Raw genomic sequence first — 19,321 nt, forward strand, 5'->3', positions numbered from 1 at the left:
GTGGGATTTAACAGACTCACTGATAGACAGAGTGAGAGATAGAGAGAGACAGGACTGAACATTCAATTCAAGTATCCTCTGTTAATCCATGTTCCGCTGTTCTACTTCTCTCTGTATGTCGTTTGTTATGGCTTTCCTTCCTCCCTTACTGTCCTTTAAAGTCTGATCATAGGTCATTCATAGGAGACTTAGTGCCAAAACCATTATCAGGGAAATCATTTATCTCTTTACATCTCTATCTCCATAACAGTTGATGATACCCTTTACCTTCTCTTTCAGTTCCTTTCCTCCATCTCATCTTCTACCTTCCTCTTCTCCAGTTCCTCTGCTTGACTCGTCAAGACTAAGGCGACACCAGGCTCCTTCCTCTACTGTTTTCATCACTCAGGAAGAGCTTTGACCTTTAACCTAGTGTGACCCCTGATTGACCAGCTGAAGCCTTCCAGACAGTCCTCTAAGCAGCGATGATTGCATTTCTGCTTAGCTTGGCGAGATAGAAAAGTAATGTATTCATGAGTAATTCAACATTTCCTCTTTTCTCTTGCTCTCTCGTTCACACATATTCCCCCCCCCCCCCCCCCCCCTCCACACACACACACCACAACACATACACACTCCACAAATATCTTCTGATATATAATTGGTAAATCCACTGATTAACCAGCAGTACGAATTGTCCACAGAGCGCTAAAGTAATTATGTTTGTGTGCTGTGTTTTTTTTGTATTACTTATCTTTTTTCTCTACCTCTTAAAGCACATCTTTATAACCAAGCAATTCCAAAGCAATTTTCTCTGTGGGTGGAGAGTGTAATTTTCTATTCTGTGACACTGTGATGTGTTAGAAACTGGGAGCGGGTGCTAAAAGGCATGTGTAGAGAGTGTGTATGTGTGTTTGTGTGTGTGTCAGAGAGGGCACTGTTTAATGTCTCCCGAATATTGCTCTTGTGTTAGAACTATCGTCGTGGAAACCTGAGGGCATGAACCAGGAGAGCGTAACGCATGGCAACAGTCTTTATCTTTATATTAAAACATTTGCATAGCATTAGTGGTGTAGAATGCAGGAGAGACTCAACTCAGAGAGGTTGAGAGAGAGAGAGAGAGAAGTGGAGAGGAGAAAAGGAGGGATAGGAGATATTCAGTCTTTGGTATAGCCTGTGGCAAGGCCTTCTCTCAAGACAATTGTTTTGTTGTGTTCAAGTTTTGTATTTTTTAGGCCCTATAACAGACAAGTGACAGACAACAAGAAATATTTGTCATTAAATATTTGTCTATGTTTCAACCGTGTCAAAATGCACACTGGTCCAGATAATCTGACGTACTGTGTGAAGGCCTCGTGCTGGGTGGGTGGATTGGGTTTGTATCAGGTGAGCTAAAATATGGATGCCTTTTCCCATCAAGACATTGAGTCCAGCAGGCCTCTAATAACAAACCATTTACTACCCACTCACTCATGCATAGATACAACCATCTGGATGGAATAGGCTACTTTCCTCCATTCTTCACTCCTTCAGCCTCTCTTAAAACACACAGGCCTACCTGGAGAGGTGACAAATACTCTAGAATTCTATCATCAAACTCTGAGGCGAAATTAAAATAACTTTTTTTCCATCCAAGGAGGAGATCAATTTCCGCAGACTGGGTCGCGATATTTTGCGCAATTGGGCTTTTTCGTCTGAGAAGCGGCACCCTAACTGCTTCGCAGCGGGGCGCCCGCGGCAACTGCACGCCTCGCTGGAGAACAGTTACTTCTGCCGCACAGAGTTTATTTGCGCCTCGCTATGAGAATTGCCATCATTTACCCTAGTCTGACACCTCCCAAAAAGAAAAGAAATAGACAGGAGAGTGGATTGGGAGTAAGAATGAGAAAGGGAAAATGATTCTTTTTGATACTGCTGGGAGATTAGGTGTGCCCAGTTTGGTCCTCTTCTTTTGACAAAATTAACTGAATACATTTTGAATAATGTAGATATTTTTCGTATTTTGTTATGTATATTGTATGTTGTTCAAATGACAATTCGATTGCATTTTTACATGTAATATCCAATGTACTCTGAGTAAACAAATACTATACTATCCTATACTAGGCCTACCCACTGGGCACAGACCTCATTACAATGTCTAGTTTTGATTTACATTTGGTTGTGTTGTGAATTCAACGTGAAATCAACACAAAATGTTACCATGTCATTGGATTTATTGTAGGTTCAAAAGGTAAAAAAAAAAAGTACAAATTCCCTATGTTGATGACTTTTTGCAAACCCAATCCGTTTTCCACGTTGATTCAACGTCATCACATTTCATTTAGTTTAAATTACATGGAAACAACGTTGATTCATCCAGTTGTTGCCCAGTATGTATAGGCTATCAAGCAGATAAAAAATAATCAATAATTTCCAAATCTCTATCCCAGAGATCGCTTGTCCATTTCGATTTGATCCAAAATGATATAGGCCTATATGCCTGATTATTAGGCTATACCAAGTTCAATGATTCATAGGCCTGTACCCAGGCTGATATACCACATGCTCAACAGGCCTGACGATATTGCCACAATTGTCCTTTCCAAAATCGCCAGCTAGTGAAGTAGGCCTACCGGGGTCATCATCTCGTTGGTTTCAGTGCGCTGGTGTGCATCACCATAGATATGGATTGTATTTCTATGTTCATCACCATAGATATGGATTGTATTTCTATGTTCATCACCATAGATATGGATTGTATTTCTATGTTCATCACCATAGATATGGATTGTATTTCTATGTTCATCACCATAGATATGGATTGTATTTCTATGTTCATCACCATAGATATGGATTGTATTTCTATGTTCATCACCATAGATATGGATTGTATTTCTATGTTCATCACCATAGATATGGATTGTATTTCTATGTTCATCACCATAGATATGGATTGTATTTCTATGTTCATCACCATAGATATGGATTGTATTTCTATGTTCATCACCATAGATATGGATTGTATTTCTATGTTCATCACCATCCGCGAGGTGCATCCATAACCGTCAATGTGGTTGGAACACAGGAATCCGTGAAACGTCTCATGTCCATTGAACCCATGTTGTATCTAAAAGGTGGCTTGGGGTTGGTTGTATTTGCATTGGCTAAGACTTTGGTCCTTGTTTGCCCACTTTTAAGCAACCCGACCTCAGTCTCTCCACCCCTTTCTCTGTTTTTCTTTTTGACATCTAACCCCTTCTCTCAGAGAGAACCCCCCCATATACGTCACGGACCGAGTCTGGTCCTAATTGATGCCATATTGAGAAAGAGCATAAATCCATCCCTCCTTTCTTCTTCACTCTATCACGTTTTAACAAGGGTGTTGGACATTGAAAACGTAATTGCTTCAGTTGGACAGTTTCCTAAGTAAGCACAATGGCTGGGCTCAAGGTAAGGAGGCATAACTTCAGTAAATATTACCTCCATTTATGATCAAGCAATGTTCAGGTTATATATTATTGCGGAGATTGACTGTTATTTTTCATTAATTGTTTTCTTCATTTTATATATATATATATACATACATTTTGACATATAGTGAAGATAATAATTGTTATTCCAATGTCATTTAAACGTTTTACTTTATGGGTGATGGAGCTATCAATCGCACCAACAAATGTCAGAAATCTTACAATATAATATGTAAGACTTAACTGTGTGTAGGCTATACATCTATAGGCTACTTTCGCTGTCAAGCGGTGCGCTGAAGGGGCGTTTCCTTCTACCCAATCATCGGGCTGGATTCAGCAGATGCTCAGATGTTGTGCCCAAGTCGCTTGTGGAACGCAGAGTTCTGGAGTCTAAACACAGCGGTAGTGTGTGTCTTTTATCAGTTAACGTCAGTTAACATTTATATAATCTATTATATTACCACTGTTTTGTTTACTGAGACTTTAGACATTCTTCTCCCCTTCTCTCCATGAAGTAAAGTAGCATACTCCGCAAGAAATGTAGACTCACGTGTGCGCGCGGATTAAAAACACAGGTATACTGTCAAAATATCACCCAATATGTCTGTTTTAAAGACTAGGCCTATCACTGTCCAGCCAACTGTCTGTCCCCTAATATGTGGCTCTCTTCCAGTACCTGAGTGGGTTTGGGAATGAGTTCTCATCTGAAGACCCTTGCTGTCCAGGAGCCTTACCTGAAGGTCAGGTAACATTCCATAGATGGTTGGTTGCTTAGCAACAAAACCGACTTGTGCACAACTATGGGGCAAAATAGATGGGGTTGGCTTAGATTGTTGACAACATGTAAACTATATTTAGACTCCAATGTTTATTGAAAATATACACACAACTGCACAATGAGCATTAGTTGTCTCTCAAATAGATACATTGTTACAGTTGTTGGTTAGCTTGAGATTTTTTTGCCATATTACCACATGACATCAGTCTAAACACCTCAATAAGAAGATACAATGAGCTGAAATGAGTCACTTACAATTCAACACATGGTAGTTTCTTGACATTGTTGCTAGCTATCTGGCCATCCAGAATCACAACAACACCCAGACTTCTGTCCCTATGAAGTGCGGGCATTGTTTTTATGACGTTAGCTAACCAGTCTATACCCCTCACCTGTTATCCAGCAACACCCCCTTACACCCACTTTACCACCGGCATAAGGCAGTTTCTCTGGACCCCCGCAAAATCGGAGTTACCCCGCCCCCCCCAAAAATAAGAACAAATCCAATGTGTCAGCCAGACAGCCACATACAAAGTAGGTCTATACAGGGTCGCAACTTGGGGTTGAGAAGTGTTGGGGACATAACTTGGCGGTGGTCTGTATTTTTTTTTGGGGGGGGGGGAGGGGCATCTAAAGCTAATTTCCTGCATTTATACACAATCTAAAATGACACATGGCCCTTCTAGCTGTCTCTATTTAGAACAAAAAGTAAGCAACAATGTCCACAATCATCAAGCCAGGTAAGAGATCATTATTAAATACACTACCGTTCAAAAGTTTGGGGTCACTTAGAAATGTCCTTGTTTTTGAAAGAAAAGCCATTTTTTTGTCCATTAAAATAACATCAAATTGATCAGAAATACAGTGTAAACATTGTCAATGTTGTAAGTTACTATTGTAGCTGGAAACCGCTGATTTTTTATAGCATATCTACTTAGGCATACAGAGGCCCATTATCAGCAACCATCACTCCTGTGTTCCAATGGCACGTTGTGTTAGCTAATCCAAGTTTATAATTTTAAAAGGCTAATTGATCATTAGAAAACCCTTTTGCAATTATGTTGGCACAGCTGAAAACTGTTGTACTGATTAAAGAAGCAATAAAACTGGCCTTTGGACTAGTTGAGTATCTGGAGCATCAGCATTTGTGGGTTTGATAACAGGCTCAAAACACTTTCTTCTGAAACTCGTCAGTCTATTCTTGTTCTGAGAAATGAAGGCTATTCCATGTGAGAAATTGCCAAGAAACTGAAGATCTCGTACAACCTGTGTGCTACTCTCTTCACAGAACAGCGCAAACTGGCTCTAACCAGAATAGAAAGAGGAGTGGGAGGCCCCAGTGCACAACTGAGCAAGAGGTAAAGTACATTAGAGTGTCTAGTTTGAGAAACAGACACCCCACAAGTCCTCAACTGGCAGCTTCATTAAATAGTACCAGCAAAAACACCAGTCTCAACGTCAACAGTGAATAGGGGACTCCGGGATGCTGGCCTTCTAGACGGAGTTGCAAAGAAAAGCCATATCTCAGACTGGCCGTTAAAAAGAAAAGCCATATCTCAGACTGGCCAATAAAAAGAAAAGTTTAAGATGGGCAAAAGAACACAGACACTTGTTCAGAGGAACTCTGCCTAGAAGGCCAGCATCCCGGAGTCGCCTATTCACTGTTGATCTTGAGACTGGTGTTTTTTGCACAATGATTAACACACAGGACGAGACCGTAATCATCTGCGCAATCCACAATGGCACGAAAGCCAAAAACACAGAGCACAGGTACTCACATGCTTCATCGGACATAGTAACAATAATCAACAGCCCAATGGAAACCAAAAGGCACACTTATACAAGTACTAGTCAGTGGGAATAGGAGACAGGTGTGAGTAAGGAAAGTTCCGGAGGGATCCATGACAAGTATGGCAGACCCCCAGGGCCAGGACTGAGCAGCCCAGCAGCTAGGGATTGCCTAAATAGGTATCTCCCCTGACGTGGGCATGTTTTCAATACTGACTCCATTTGTCAAACAGTATTCCATATTAGGCAACCAGACCTTATGAAAGTTGCACAGTATACCCTTAATCTTGTAATAAATCAAGTCTAGTGATACATAACTTGACATTTCTGCCATCCGTTGTGGGAGGATAACCAACCTGCATTTCTTAGCCGCTATAAATGCTAGGTTACACCGATTCTTCTGAGAACAGTCTCCAGTATCAACATTTCCAAACAAACAAAATTAGGGAGAAGGAAGAATCTGTAGACATGCTGAGATAAAATAACATACTCTTTTCCAGAATTCAGACAGCATTCACAAGACCATAACACATGCAAATATGTCCCCTTTTGTGTTTTACACCTCCAGCAGAATAATTTAATTTCTGAATGCATGATAATCAGTTTCACTGGCATATAGAATGTTCTATGGATGGTCTTAAACTGCAGTCATTTACAGTGCCTTGCGAAAGTATTCGGCCCCCTTGAACTTTGCAACCTTTTGCCACATTTCAGGCTTCAAACATAAAGATATAAAACTGTATTTTTTCGAGAAGAATCAACAACAAGTGGGACACAATCATGAAGCGGAGCGACATTTATTGGATATTTCAAACTTTTTTAACAAAACAAAAACTGAAAAATTGGGCGTGCAAAATTATTCAGCCCCTTTACTTTCAGTGCAGCAAACTCTTTCCAGAAGTTCAGTGAGGATCTCTGAATGATCCAATGTTGACCTAAATGACTAATGATGATAAATACAATCCACCTGTGTGTAATCAAGTCTCCGTATAAATGCACCTGCACTGTGATAGTCTCAGAGGTCCGTTAAAAGCGCAGAGAGCATCATGAAGAACAAGGAACACACCAGGCAGGTCCGAGATACTGTTGTGAAGAAGTTTAAAGCCGGATTTGGATACAAGAAGATTTCCCAAGCTTTAAACATCCCAAGGAGCACTGTGCAAGCGATAATTTTGAAAACGGAAGGAGTATCAGACCACTGCAAATCTACCAAGACCTAGCCGTCCCTCTAAACTTTCAGCTCATACAAGGAGAAGACTGATCAGAGATGCAGCCAAGAGGCCTATGATCACTCTGGATGAACTGCAGAGATCTACAGCTGAGGTGGGAGACTCTGTCCATAGGACAACAATCAGTCGTATATTGCACAAATCTGGCCTTTATGGAAGAGTGGCAAGAAGAAAGCCATTTCTTAAAGATATCCATAAAAAGTGTCGTTTAAAGTTTGCCACAAGCCACCTGAGAGACACACCAAACATGTGGAAGAAGGTGCTCTGGTCAGATGAAACCAAAATTGAACTTTTTGGCAACAATGCAAAACGTTATGTTTGGCATAAAAGCAACACAGCTCATCACACTGAACACACCATCCCCACTGTCAAACATGGTGGTGGCAGCATCATGGTTTGCGCCTGCTTTTCTTCAGCAGGGACAGGGAAGATGGTTAAAATTGATGGGAAGATGGATGGAGCCAAATACAGGACCATTCTGGAAGAAAACCTGATGGAGTCTGCAAAAGACCTGAGACTGGGACGGAGATTTGTCTTCCAACAAGACAATGATCCAAAACATAAAGCAAAATCTACAATGGAATGGTTCCAAAATAAACATATCCAGGTGTTAGAATGGCCAAGTCAAAGTCCAGACCTGAATCCAATCGAGAATCTGTGGAAAAAGAACTGAAAACTGCTGTTCACAAATGCTCTCCATCCAACCTCACTGAGCTCGAGCTGTTTTGCAAGGAGGAATAGGAAAGAATGTCAGTCTCTCGATGTGCAAAACTGATAGAGACATACCCCAAGCGACTTACAGCTGTAATCGCAGCAAAAGGTGGCGCTACAAAGTATTAACTTAAGGGGGCTGAATAATTTTGCACGCCCAAAAAAGTTTGAAATATCCAATAAATGTCGTTCCACTTCATGATTGTGTCCCACTTGTTGTTGATTCTTCACAAAAAAAATACAGTTTTATATCTTTATGTTTGAAGCCTGAAATGTGGCAAAAGGTCGCAAAGTTCAAGGGGGCCGAATACTTTCGCAAGGCACTGTATGTCAGATTATATGAACATGACTGGACATTCTAAAATATCTATATCCATTCATCATCATCAATAGCGCCTCCCAGGTCTTCCTCACGTTTTCATTTGACATGTTTTGTGTCATTGGGAAAAGCCTCTATCAACCCTTGATACAGTTTGGAAATCAACTTTAGATGTTTGTCAGACTGACCCTCATGCTCAGATGAGGCATGACAAAGAATTACCTTGGTGTAATACATTATATTATCCAAGAATAGAACCAATGGTTCAATAATTGAAATTACCATTATTCCCTGATCCCAGACTGTATCCTACCCATCATCTCAAGATGGAACTTTGTATCATTCACTGATATTGTTAATATACTGCAAAATTCACCTGAGTGCCGTAGACTGGTCTTCCCTGGCTGTCTGACCCTGCAGGGAAATCTGTCACCATCTGATCCTGCTAAGACATGATGAGCACAGTGTTGTGTACTGATTGTGCACCATGACAGTGAAGCCTGTAGAGCTGTTTATACCGTGTCAGTGTGAAAAGTAAGACATTAGCTAGGGAAACTGACACATCAACAACGTTACATTGCTATACTGACTAATAAAAACTTGCATTGCGCAGCAAAAAGGGTCACAATATCAGTCTTCAATTGTTTGGCTGCTGGTTTCATTGTTTGATTCAGGTCTAGTGTGATTGAAGCAAAAATAATAGCTAACGTTAGTGAGCTAGCTAGCTAGTTACAGTTAGCCAACTAATGGTTCAATGGTACGTCGTCACATTTACTTCTGTTGAAACAGGACAAAACAAAGGCTACAAAACATTTCCATACACACAAGAGTTGTTAGATACTGCTAAATGACAGATAGCTAGAGGCTAGCTAGAGCTGAACTGACTGTGGTAGCTACTAGCTAGCTAACTAAACTAGCAGCTAGAAGTTCATTCACTTCAGTGGAGAGGCGATGAAACATTATCTAACGTAACATGTCAGTTACAATACTAGCTCAGTGCTGGGAATAAATACATTGTTTTTATATCAAACAGCAGTTAACTTGCCAGCTAGATCAGTCAACTAAAGAGTAGCCAGTTTCTGCTCTGCTTGCTTTTACGTCTCAGAGAAAAAGTGCAACAAACACAGACAGCAGCTGCCTCTGTTCATCTCTCCCGTGCTGGTCCTGTACACCAGCATTTTAGATGCTTTCCCTCCACACAGCTAGCCTGTCCACATGCTCTGTGATGTCCATGCGGTTCTAAATCCAGCCGTCTAAAACCGGAAAATAGCATACCCAACTGCTCTGAGGCATCTGCATGGTTCTAAAGCACACCAGTGACTCATTTTGTATCACAGTGCAATAATACAACTGGGGGAGGGGGGAACAAAACACAAATTTAGAATGTGGGGGGGGGTCATGTCCCCCCATCCCCAGTGAAAGTTGCACCCCAAGAAACAAATACTTAGCGTCCTGTGGAAGTAAAAAGGTTTATGAATTACTTTTTGGAGGGGTTACTGTCAAAATAATGTATTAAATAACAAAAATAATAGACGTTGATGACAGGCGCATGGGCCCCTAGAGCTCATAAGCAGGGGGGTGTCCGGTATACCAGTGTACGTTACTCCCCTCTAGGATGTTAAACCCAGCTCTGTTGTCTCAGCAGAACAACCCTCAGGTGTGTCCCTACGGTCTCTACACTGAACAACTCTCCGGCTACGCTTTCACCTGCACACAGCCAAGCAATAAGATGAGGTATATCATAGTTATTGACAGAAACTTATCCTTCATTGCTCAGATTGAATAAATAATGGAGTAATACATTGGCCTACACAGAAGTCTCATTTACATCTGGGGCTAATATGTGAGTTTCATGATCTGATCAATAAGATCTAAACACTGTGGCTGCGTTTACACAGGCAGCCCAATTCTGATCTTTTGCTACTAATTGGTCTTTTGATACAGCCTATCTGATCAAGGTTTGTCATGTCTACACATTGTATTAAAATATGTCTCATCCATCCACTGTGTCAGCATGAGACGATATTAGCTGGTGCCTCCTTGTATGCAAATTATTTAACAGATATTCGGAATGTATTTATTTTAAGACAAATATTGATGCCATAAGTCAATGGTACTGCCTGTCAATGATTTTAGAGACCAGTATAATGAGGATTTAAATAGTTTGATCATCCAGATCTGTTTATACCTGATTGATATCTAGACACAATGAGTGCCTGGTTACCTCTGGAGGTGGTCAGGACAATCAGACACCTATCTAAAAATGTTGGCACAATCAGAACGTGGACAAAGGGCGCATAACACTAGGTATAGGGCAGCAGGTAGCCTAGCAGTTAAGAGCGTTGGGCTAGTAACCAGGGTTGGGTAGTTTACTTTCTAAATGTAATCCGTTACAGTTACTAGTTACCTGTCCAAAATTGTCATCAGTAACGTAACTTTTGGAGTACCCCAACTCAGTAACGTAATCTGATTACTTTCAGTTACTTTTTTGATTACTTTCCTCTTAAGAGGCATTAGAATAAGACAAAAATACAAAAATACAATCCAGCAAAGGCATTTGGTTTGTCATCATAGTGGTCTCTGAACAAATGTAAACTTGCGCCTTTTTTAAATTCTGAATTGAATTGAATTGAATGCCATTGGAAATACAGAAAGATGCCATAATGTAATCCAATAATCTAATTACAAAATGTTTGCTTGTAACATAACTGATTACATTTATAGTTTTTTTTGTACATGTAATCAGTTACTCCCCAACCCTGACAGTAACCGAAAGGTCGCTAGTTTGAATCCCAGAGTCAACTAGGTGAAAAAAATATGTCCATGTGCCCTTGAGAAAGGCACTTAACCCTAATTGCCTCTGAAAATAGCTCTGTATAAGAGCTTCTGCTAAATGACTAAAATGTAAAAATCTAATAAACAGGACTTTTTTCATACACTTAATCATGCACATACACAGACATTATCTCTCTCTTTCCTAACTCCATTTCCTTGTTTCCCAGTTGGTTCTACCGTATCCTGCCGTTTGTCCGTCACAAGCTGTACACCGCAATGCACTGTGGGAGCCTAACAGACAATTGGGATGAAGTGGAACCTGACCCTAACCAGGTAGAGAGGAAGAGCGAGAGAAAGAAATGAAATGGACAGGGTTTGGAAAGTGAGACAATGGAGAGAATTAGAGTGCGAGATTAGGCGGAAGAAACAGAAATTTGGTTTTGAAATGTTTTTTTTTCTCACTGTTAGCTGCAATTGCTGCCATTCAGCATCACCAAATCCATTAAACCCTCTGGCTTTCCATGATAGCGATTAGCTGTTTCTGGTACAGCCTATCTTCTTTCCTGGGTCTCATTGGTTCTCCCATCTGTCAATCATAGGGTCTGCACACCCTATGTGGAGCAGGAGACACTAAGTCCCACAACAGGATCGGCATCCACATGTTCACCTGCAACACCTCCATGGTTGACAGGTGTGTGTGTGTCTCCATTGTATGATACCATTATATACATACAGTACTACATACACAATTTGATCTCTCCCATCGTTGATCTTCACAACTCTATGCCCAATATCAAGTTTTTAATAAAGTAGTCTCTGCTTTTCAGTTGCTTCAACAACTCAGACGGAGACTCTCATTGGTCTCATTGGCTCATTGCTCATTGGCTCATTCTCATTGGTCAGTCAAATATGCCTTTGGTTTTTGAAGTATACATAAACACAATATAACATAAGCAGTCTTATGTACTCTCCCACTTTCCTCCCTCTCGCAGTGCCCCAGCAGGGGGAGATTGTGATCACTACAGAGTTTGGGAAGATGATGGTGGAACCCAACGAGATCTGTGTCATCCAGGTGAGACGGCAACACCTTTCAACCTTTCAATCTCAGCTGTTCCTTTTACCTGTGTCAAGACTCACCAGATTCCTCTAACCCTTTTCTCTCTCTCATCACCCATCCTCCTCACCTGTCCATCACCTCACCTGCATGTTCCCTGTGTGTTGCAGAAAGAATTGCGTTTCAGTGGGGATGTGTTCGGGGAGACCAGAGGCTACGTGTTGGAGGTGTGCCAACCTGGGACCCATAGGTGTGTGTGACACCCGTTCGTTCACCCCTCCACGTGTCAATGCCTTGTCAACTCTCTGACTCCGGTGGCATGATATGACGACTGCAAGGTAGCCACAGGCTACACTGTCATCAACAAGTACCAGGGCAAGCTCTTCTCCAGCCAACAGATGTGTGTGTGTAAGGACGTGCTTGCTTGTTTCTGCTATGTGCGTGAGTAAAAACGTGTGTGTCTTTGGGTGCATGTTCTTGCACAAACATTACAATATACAGCATTATAATTCACGATAGTAGCTTGTAATAATGTATACATGGGACACCACTATTTTAGCGTTTAGCTAGCCATCTGAGGCATAAATTCAATCAGATCAAGCGTTAACCGGCGATAGCCGACACCCGCATAGCTGATGTTTTGGCAATGACGGAGGTGGAACTGTGTTGGAGCTGTCAAATCGGTAAGCAGCTGCTCTTGTGATCATTGCCATGAATCCACGCCCACCCCACTCGCATTAGAAGTTCAGAACAAGAAAGTGTAGGCTATATAGAAATAATGAGGATTTCTATCAGTCAGGTGTAGATTACATCTCACATTTCAGTGTTACAACTTGTCAACAAGGCTGCATGGGATTTCTCTTAATGCGACAGCCAATGGCAACGTCTGCTTTAGGCATAATACCTGGAGCTGCTTGTGGATTTGACAGCTCTAACACAGTTTCACCATTGACACCATGCAAACATCAGCTGCAGGATGTCGGCTAAAGGGGATCTGATTGAATCGGGCCCTGAGAAAAGTTGTACAGACTATTAAAGTGAGGCCTATTAGCTGTGAGTTAATACAGAACAGCTATTGGGTTCTATTAGCAGTTAGCTGTGAGTTAATACAGAACAGCTATTGGGTTCTATTAGCTGTTAGCTGCGAGTTAATACAGAACAGCTATTGGGTTCTATTAGCTGTTAGCTGCGAGTTAATACAGAACAGCTATTGGGTTCTATTAGCTGTTAGCTGTGAGTTAATACAGAAAAGCTATTAGGTTCTATTAGCAGTTATCTGCGAGTTAATACAGAACAGCTATTGGGTTCTATTAGCAGTTAGCTGTGAGTTAATATAGAACAGCTATTGGGTTCTATTAGCAGTTAGCTGCGAGTTAATATAGAACAGCTATTGGGTTCTATTAGCAGTTAGCTGCGAGTTAATACAGAACCGCTATTGGGTTCTATTAGCAGTTAGCTGTGAGTTAATACAGAACATTGAACAGCCATCCCCAATGATTTAACGTGAAACGCCTGACTGTTCTTCTCAGCAGCAGGCTCCGGTCTCGTCTCCCTTACCAGCCTTAATCACTAATAATTAGTTAGCTCGTCCAGGAGTTCCCGCCAGATACCTGCCTGTCCTTTCAGAAGGGGAGAAAACCTTGCTTGAGTTAAGCACTAATTTCAGCATATTTCACTGGGGAATGATTTCCCGCCCTGCTCTGAACGCATCCTGTCGAGCAGGTAATTGGATCGACTCATTTTGTCTGACAGTAGGGGATTTTAAGGAGACAGGGCGAAAGGATGTGTGTTTGCGTGTATGTGTGTGTGAGGGAGGTAACTGTGGAAATACCTGTGTTAGAGGGAATATTTGCATGGTGTATACACCGGACCCTTCTTTCTTTCGTTAACCTCTCTCCATCCAACCCTCTCTTTCTCTCTTGTCTCCCTCTCTGGGTTCGGACCAGGTGTTGGGGCTTGCTCTTTCCCCCCACCTAACCTAAGACTGCAGGGAGTGTGTGTGTGTGTCACACACAGATTGGAAGTGGAGTGGGTGGGGCAGATTCCATCTCTGCTGCGTCTCATCCTGCTGTTTGGTCCTCCTGCAGAGAGATGAAATTGCTCAAATTAACTTATTATTTGCTTGACTGGGCCAATATGTTTTTGTTTTGTGTGTGTCTGTGTGTGTGTATGTGTGTGTGTTTTCTTGTGCTACGTTTTTAATCGAGTCTGCCAGAGTTATCACAGGAACTGTAATGCCCAAGAGATTACCTGCCTTGGGGCCCTCAGACCCCCTGGGTGCATGGTGACTGTGTGTGTGTGTGTTTGTACTGTATGCAAGTGTGCTAGTATGTGTTTTATGGTGTATGTCTGTGGGAGTAGGAGGAATATCTGTGTGTGAGAATGTGTGTGTGCTTGCGCTTGCGCACATATGACAAGGTACATGGGTCAGCCGTGAAGACAGCTTGAGCTGTAATGAATTATATTGATTTTAGAGGTACCATTGAATGTCTCTTTCACAGTGACATTATCAGAACAGCACTGCTATATAAAATTGCTCTGGTTTTAACAATCAAGATGAAGAAATATCTCTACACCGTCTCCGATTCCCCCCTCTCTCCGAGCCGCGGGCGCTGAAAGTTTGGGAAAGTTTGATTGTGAAGCCAATTACGGCATAATACCTGCTGGAGCTGAGGATCACAAAGAACGGGGTAAATATAAAAAAAGAGCAGAGAATGAAAAGAGGTACATTGTGTTTTAAATCAGCCCTTATCCTCCCCCTGAGTTATTTTTTTATTTTTTTCATGCAGCTTTTACGGCTGTTTTTTTCAATTCTGAATATCAAGGGCCCTCTTGCCTAAAATGAACATTGGCTTGAGGTAAGGCTATATCTCAAGTTCAAAGGTGTGGTAGACCAAGCGGTGCTGCTGCGGTCCCTGCTATACATTTGTCTATTATTCTGTTTCTTCTTGTGTGTGTGTTTGTAGGATTTCTCTCCCTTTAACCTGGTGACGTGGCATGGGAACTACACACCGAACAAATACAACCTGGACATCTTCATGGTAATCAAGTGTGTGGTCTTCGAAACATGCATTGAGAACCTCAGACACAGGCAAAAAGTCAGAGGTCCCTCCCCTCTGACCTTCTCCTCCAATGGGTTTTGAGAAGGTGACGAGGAGAGGATGCCAGAAGTATGGAATTTAGATCTTCCCAAAAATGCATGCACACACTTATCCTTCCTCTCCTCCATCTCTGCACGAGGATCCTTCCATCTTCACGGTGTTGACAGCCAAGTCCACACGTCCAGGACTCACCATCGCTGACTTTGTCATCTTCCCCCCGCGCTGGGGAGTGGCTGACCACACCTTTAGACCCCCCTACTACCACAGTATAATAAACACACTAACCCTCAGAAAAAATCTCTCAAATTGTTACTTCTTATGCTTGTCTTTAGTTCTGTTACTGACACCTTTGTCTGTTCTAGCATGCCCCTCTGTCACTAGTCCCTTTGTGTGTTTTGTAGTAGTGTGTTTGTGTTATGTCAGAGCACCCCCTGTCTGTGTTCCAGGGAACTGTATGAGTGAGTTCATGGGGCTGATTAAGAGCCACTATGAGGCCAAGGAGGAGGGCTTCCAGCATGATGACCCCTCACGGTCCTGACGGAGACTACTTCGAGTAGAAGAGCACCACTCCCCTCAAACCAGAGAGGGTGGCCGAGGGGTCCATGGTAACACACACACACACACGATGTGATCACAATTCCCGAACAGCTGTACATAGTGGGACATCCAGTAACATCCCTCTTCATGTTTGAGTAGTCGTTCAGCATGGCGGTAACTAAGTGGGGCCTAGAGACGTGTCAGAGGCTGGACAAGAGCTACTGACAGCCACTCCGCAAACACTTTGACCCCAACTGGAGGCCCAGCAAACAGTAGAGCAGAGGCAGAACACAGTCATTACTTCCCCTAGATCACCAGAAAATCCTCTAGGATTTAATATAACACGACAACACTGTGGCTCAATACATTTTATACAATGGCATTGTTGAATACTCATTTTTGATTGGCTTGAAGGGCATTCTAGAGCTTGCATTATTTCCCTATAAAGCACGGTAAATCAGCATGGTAGAATTCAATGGTTCTAGTTCAGTCTTACATGTTCTATGTATGAGCTGCTTTTGAAAGAAGAAGTCGAATTGAAGACATTGCCATTGTTGAATTCGATTTTCATAATAGCGAGCTAGGACTGATGGTTTAGTTAGCTAAACTAGCAAGTCTGTTTGGTTACCAAGGCAACTAATGTAGCTATCCAGTAAACGTGCTACCTACTTGAGGAAGGTCAGTGGATGTTCCAACTGGAAAATAATGCATCTACGTGGAAGGTTAGTGTCGCTCCGCTGTCGCGCCGTGGAACACACCTTCAATGTCGTTCATTCCTTTTCCTTAGAACGAATAGCCTCTTGTTGATTATCCCTTAGATATCACTCACAGCATAATATTGAGTGCTTGGTTAATTTGGTCTATGCTTGTTTCTTTGACCAGTTCATTGATAAATTGCACTGGACAGAAATGAATGAATAAATACTCTGGAAGTCTTATTAGCGTGTTTTCATTACTCTGCTGCTCATGTCATTCTTAGCCCTTCGATGTTTGTAATTACAGGCAGACACTCATTTTGTTCTCAACAATAACGGAAGTTTTATTCAGTTACCAATAATAGATACACACTGACATTATCTCTACAACACTTTACATTGGAGGTCCGTGATGAGCAAACTCAGTAGGCGAGCTTGAACTTGCGATCGTAGGTCCCAGCTTTGATCTGCTCCTCCTTCTTGTCCTGGAGACAGAGGGGGGTTAGTGTGGTCCCCATGGCAACAGAGATGGCATCATCACCTAAGCAACCTACTCATCCTCCACTGCTTAGAATATGAATGAATGTCTCATGAATAAATACAGGGTCGTTTTTCTTCCTCTCAGTGGAAAAATAGCAGAGGAATTACAGCACAGTGTGACAATGGCACACTCAGTACCAAGGTCTCTGTGACATCTCCCTGATTCAGGCACAGATTCAGGGAGAGGATCTCAATAACAATGGAGGAAGGGGTGCCATGTAGACTAAAATGTCACAGACACTACAGAGAATGGTTGCAGAGTATAAGATGAACTTAGACATGAGCAGCACATGTTCTTCCTCCTGACTATAGTTAGGTAGGCCTACTACATTCAAACAGGGCCATCAGACTGTGCCCACTAGTCATCTAACAGACACAAATGTAGCCTAATACGGCAGTGATGTATGAGACCTCCGAGACAGTATTAAATCACTCTGTTCATTCATCTTAGCTCATCGACATGGTGAAGTGATCATTTTTTCATTATGGGGAGCGAATCTGCTTTGAAGCTTTGTTTGACAATAATATTTTTAAGGTTTCTCTCAAACATTTTTGTAAGATCAATCTTCAGCACACTACATAACAGTTGCAAATCAACCCCTAACCCTAGACTAAGGCAAAGGACTATTTCAGTATGATCAATATGGCAATAACTTCACCAAGCCCTGTGATGGGAGGAATGTCCACCTTATTGCTCAAATCTATTCAATCCCTTCATATCTAAATAAAGTGCCTTAGTATAGAGGCTATGGTGGATTTCGAATAGACCCCTGTCAGGAAATGAGCAGGATAAGGGGTTGTGTCATCTCATCCATACCCTGTCAGTCTTCAGTACGTAGTACAGGACGAAGAGGGGCACCACTCCGAAGAGCCCACCTAGCAGCGACGTCTTCTTGGTGGCTCTGAAGTGGTTGTAGGGGTTGGTGCGTGCGTACACCCAGCGTGTCAAGGCAGGGTCTTCCTGTAAACACAAAAGCAGCAGCATGTAAGTAAGCATTTCTTGGTAAGGTGTACAACAGTTGTATTCGGCACATGTGACAAATAAAAGTTGATGTCATTAATGATGGCCATTCTTTGAGAGTCGATGTCAGTCTTATTGCAGTCAACTACTACGCAGGGCAGAAACAGTTGAATGCAAACAGTCATGTCGTCCCAGAATACATGTTACTGAATGCAACCCAAAATTGTTTAAATAGCAAAATGCCTATGAAATTCTAACATCAAGGTCACATCAACTAAAGTAGCAAACACCAGGCATCATAAAACCAGCTTGCCTAACGTTAGCTCGCTTACTCTCAAAAACTTCCTGTGATGTTGCCTGTTGTTGGATTATAAATTAGCAAGATAGCTAGTTACGTAGATATACACAAGACGGCATTTGCTGAATAGCTCAAATGCCGAATGCAGGAACATTAACTTGTCGGGTCGGGTTCTCAGTCTGGCTAGCGAATGCTTGCTGGCTACCAAACGTTAGCATTACACGGGTGAACTGTGGGTCTGACATTAGCAAGCTAGCTAGCGTTAGCATGTTAGCTCACTCTGTACTTACAATAAGCTCTTTTCTGTGGGGGTTGTTTAGCTGCATCTGATATTGTCTCTTCAGCTGAGCCCTTAAACCAGCCCTCTCCTCCTCGGCACGTCTCTGGTTCAGCGAAAGGTTGAAATATTCAGCTGGGTCCAACGTTTTTGGCCGAGTGGCCAAGGGCGCTTCTCGGTAGTCCGCCATGTTTGTGAGAAGAGACAAGCAACGTGATTGCCGCAAAATCTCGCGTTATCTCGTCCAGCAGTTATGTTTCCCATGGCAACACGAAGCATTCAAAAATCTAATCAAATCAAACTTTATTTGTCACATGCGCCGAATACAACAAGTGTAGACTTTACCGTGAAATGCTTACTTACAAGCCCCTAACCAACAGTGCAGTTCAAGAAGAAGAAAATATTGACCAAGTAGACTCAAATAAAAAGTAATAACTAAAAGTAACACAATAGGAATAACAACAACGAGGCTATATACAGGGGTCACCGGTACCGATTCCACACCGGACTGTCAACTTTTGAGTGCCGAAAAATTTACACAAGGACTTCCAAACATCAAAGTCCAATATATATTTTTTTACCTAGAGTGCTTTACAATATACATACAATATTTACCAGCAGCATACCACCCTGCATCCCATTGCTGGCTTGCTTCTGACGCTAAGAAGGGTTTGTCCTGGATGGGAGACCAGATGCTGCTGGAAGTGGTGTTGGATGGCCAGTAGGAAGCACCCTTTTTTCTGGTCTAAAACAAATCCCAATGCCCCAGGGTAGTGATTGGGGACATTTCCCTGTGTATGGTGCTGTCTTTTGGATGGGGCATTCAC

The 19,321-nt window shown here is 42.2% G+C and overlaps 2 protein-coding genes across 2 annotated transcripts; one reads left to right on the forward strand and one right to left on the reverse strand.

Annotated features, from left to right (window-relative positions):
• The first annotated feature begins 3,396 nt into the window (after positions 1-3,396).
• hgd (homogentisate 1,2-dioxygenase) lies at positions 3,397-15,999 on the forward strand. Its single transcript, XM_036936650.1, is given in 14 exon segments — positions 3,397-3,411; positions 4,105-4,176; positions 9,902-9,990; positions 11,259-11,364; positions 11,500-11,568; positions 11,631-11,722; positions 11,859-11,929; positions 12,024-12,103; positions 12,256-12,489; positions 15,052-15,149; positions 15,319-15,452; positions 15,633-15,699; positions 15,701-15,791; positions 15,865-15,999. Coding segments are annotated over 14 exon segments (1,353 nt in total).
• A 737-nt stretch (positions 16,000-16,736) lies between these two features.
• On the reverse strand, positions 16,737-18,737 carry LOC110535445 (NADH dehydrogenase [ubiquinone] 1 beta subcomplex subunit 4). The gene is made up of 3 exons (XM_021620437.2): positions 18,508-18,737; positions 17,776-17,919; positions 16,737-16,903 (listed from the first exon to the last, which is right to left on the reverse strand). Exons 1-3 carry the CDS (start codon positions 18,682-18,684, stop codon positions 16,841-16,843), a joined length of 384 nt encoding a protein of 127 aa, XP_021476112.1. The 5' UTR covers positions 18,685-18,737; the 3' UTR covers positions 16,737-16,840.
• Between the last annotated feature and the right edge of the window lie 584 nt (positions 18,738-19,321).

Source organism: Oncorhynchus mykiss, chromosome 11 (assembly GCF_013265735.2).
Source record: "Oncorhynchus mykiss isolate Arlee chromosome 11, USDA_OmykA_1.1, whole genome shotgun sequence".
In the NCBI taxonomy this organism is placed as follows: domain Eukaryota; kingdom Metazoa; phylum Chordata; class Actinopteri; order Salmoniformes; family Salmonidae; genus Oncorhynchus; species Oncorhynchus mykiss.

What these genes read in the sequence shown, in the direction of transcription:
- LOC110535445 (XM_021620437.2), bottom strand. Translation starts at nt 18,684, where the DNA reads ATGGCGGACTACCGAGAAGCGCCCTTGGCCACTCGGCCAAAAACGTTG. An exon ending in CCCACAGAAAAGAGCTTATT is followed by an intron (nt 17,920 to 18,507) that starts GTAAGTACAGAG and finishes TTGTGTTTACAG; the next exon opens with GAAGACCCTGCCTTGACACG. An exon ending in ACGTACTGAAGACTGACAGG is followed by an intron (nt 16,904 to 17,775) that starts GTATGGATGAGA and finishes CTCTGTCTCCAG; the next exon opens with GACAAGAAGGAGGAGCAGAT.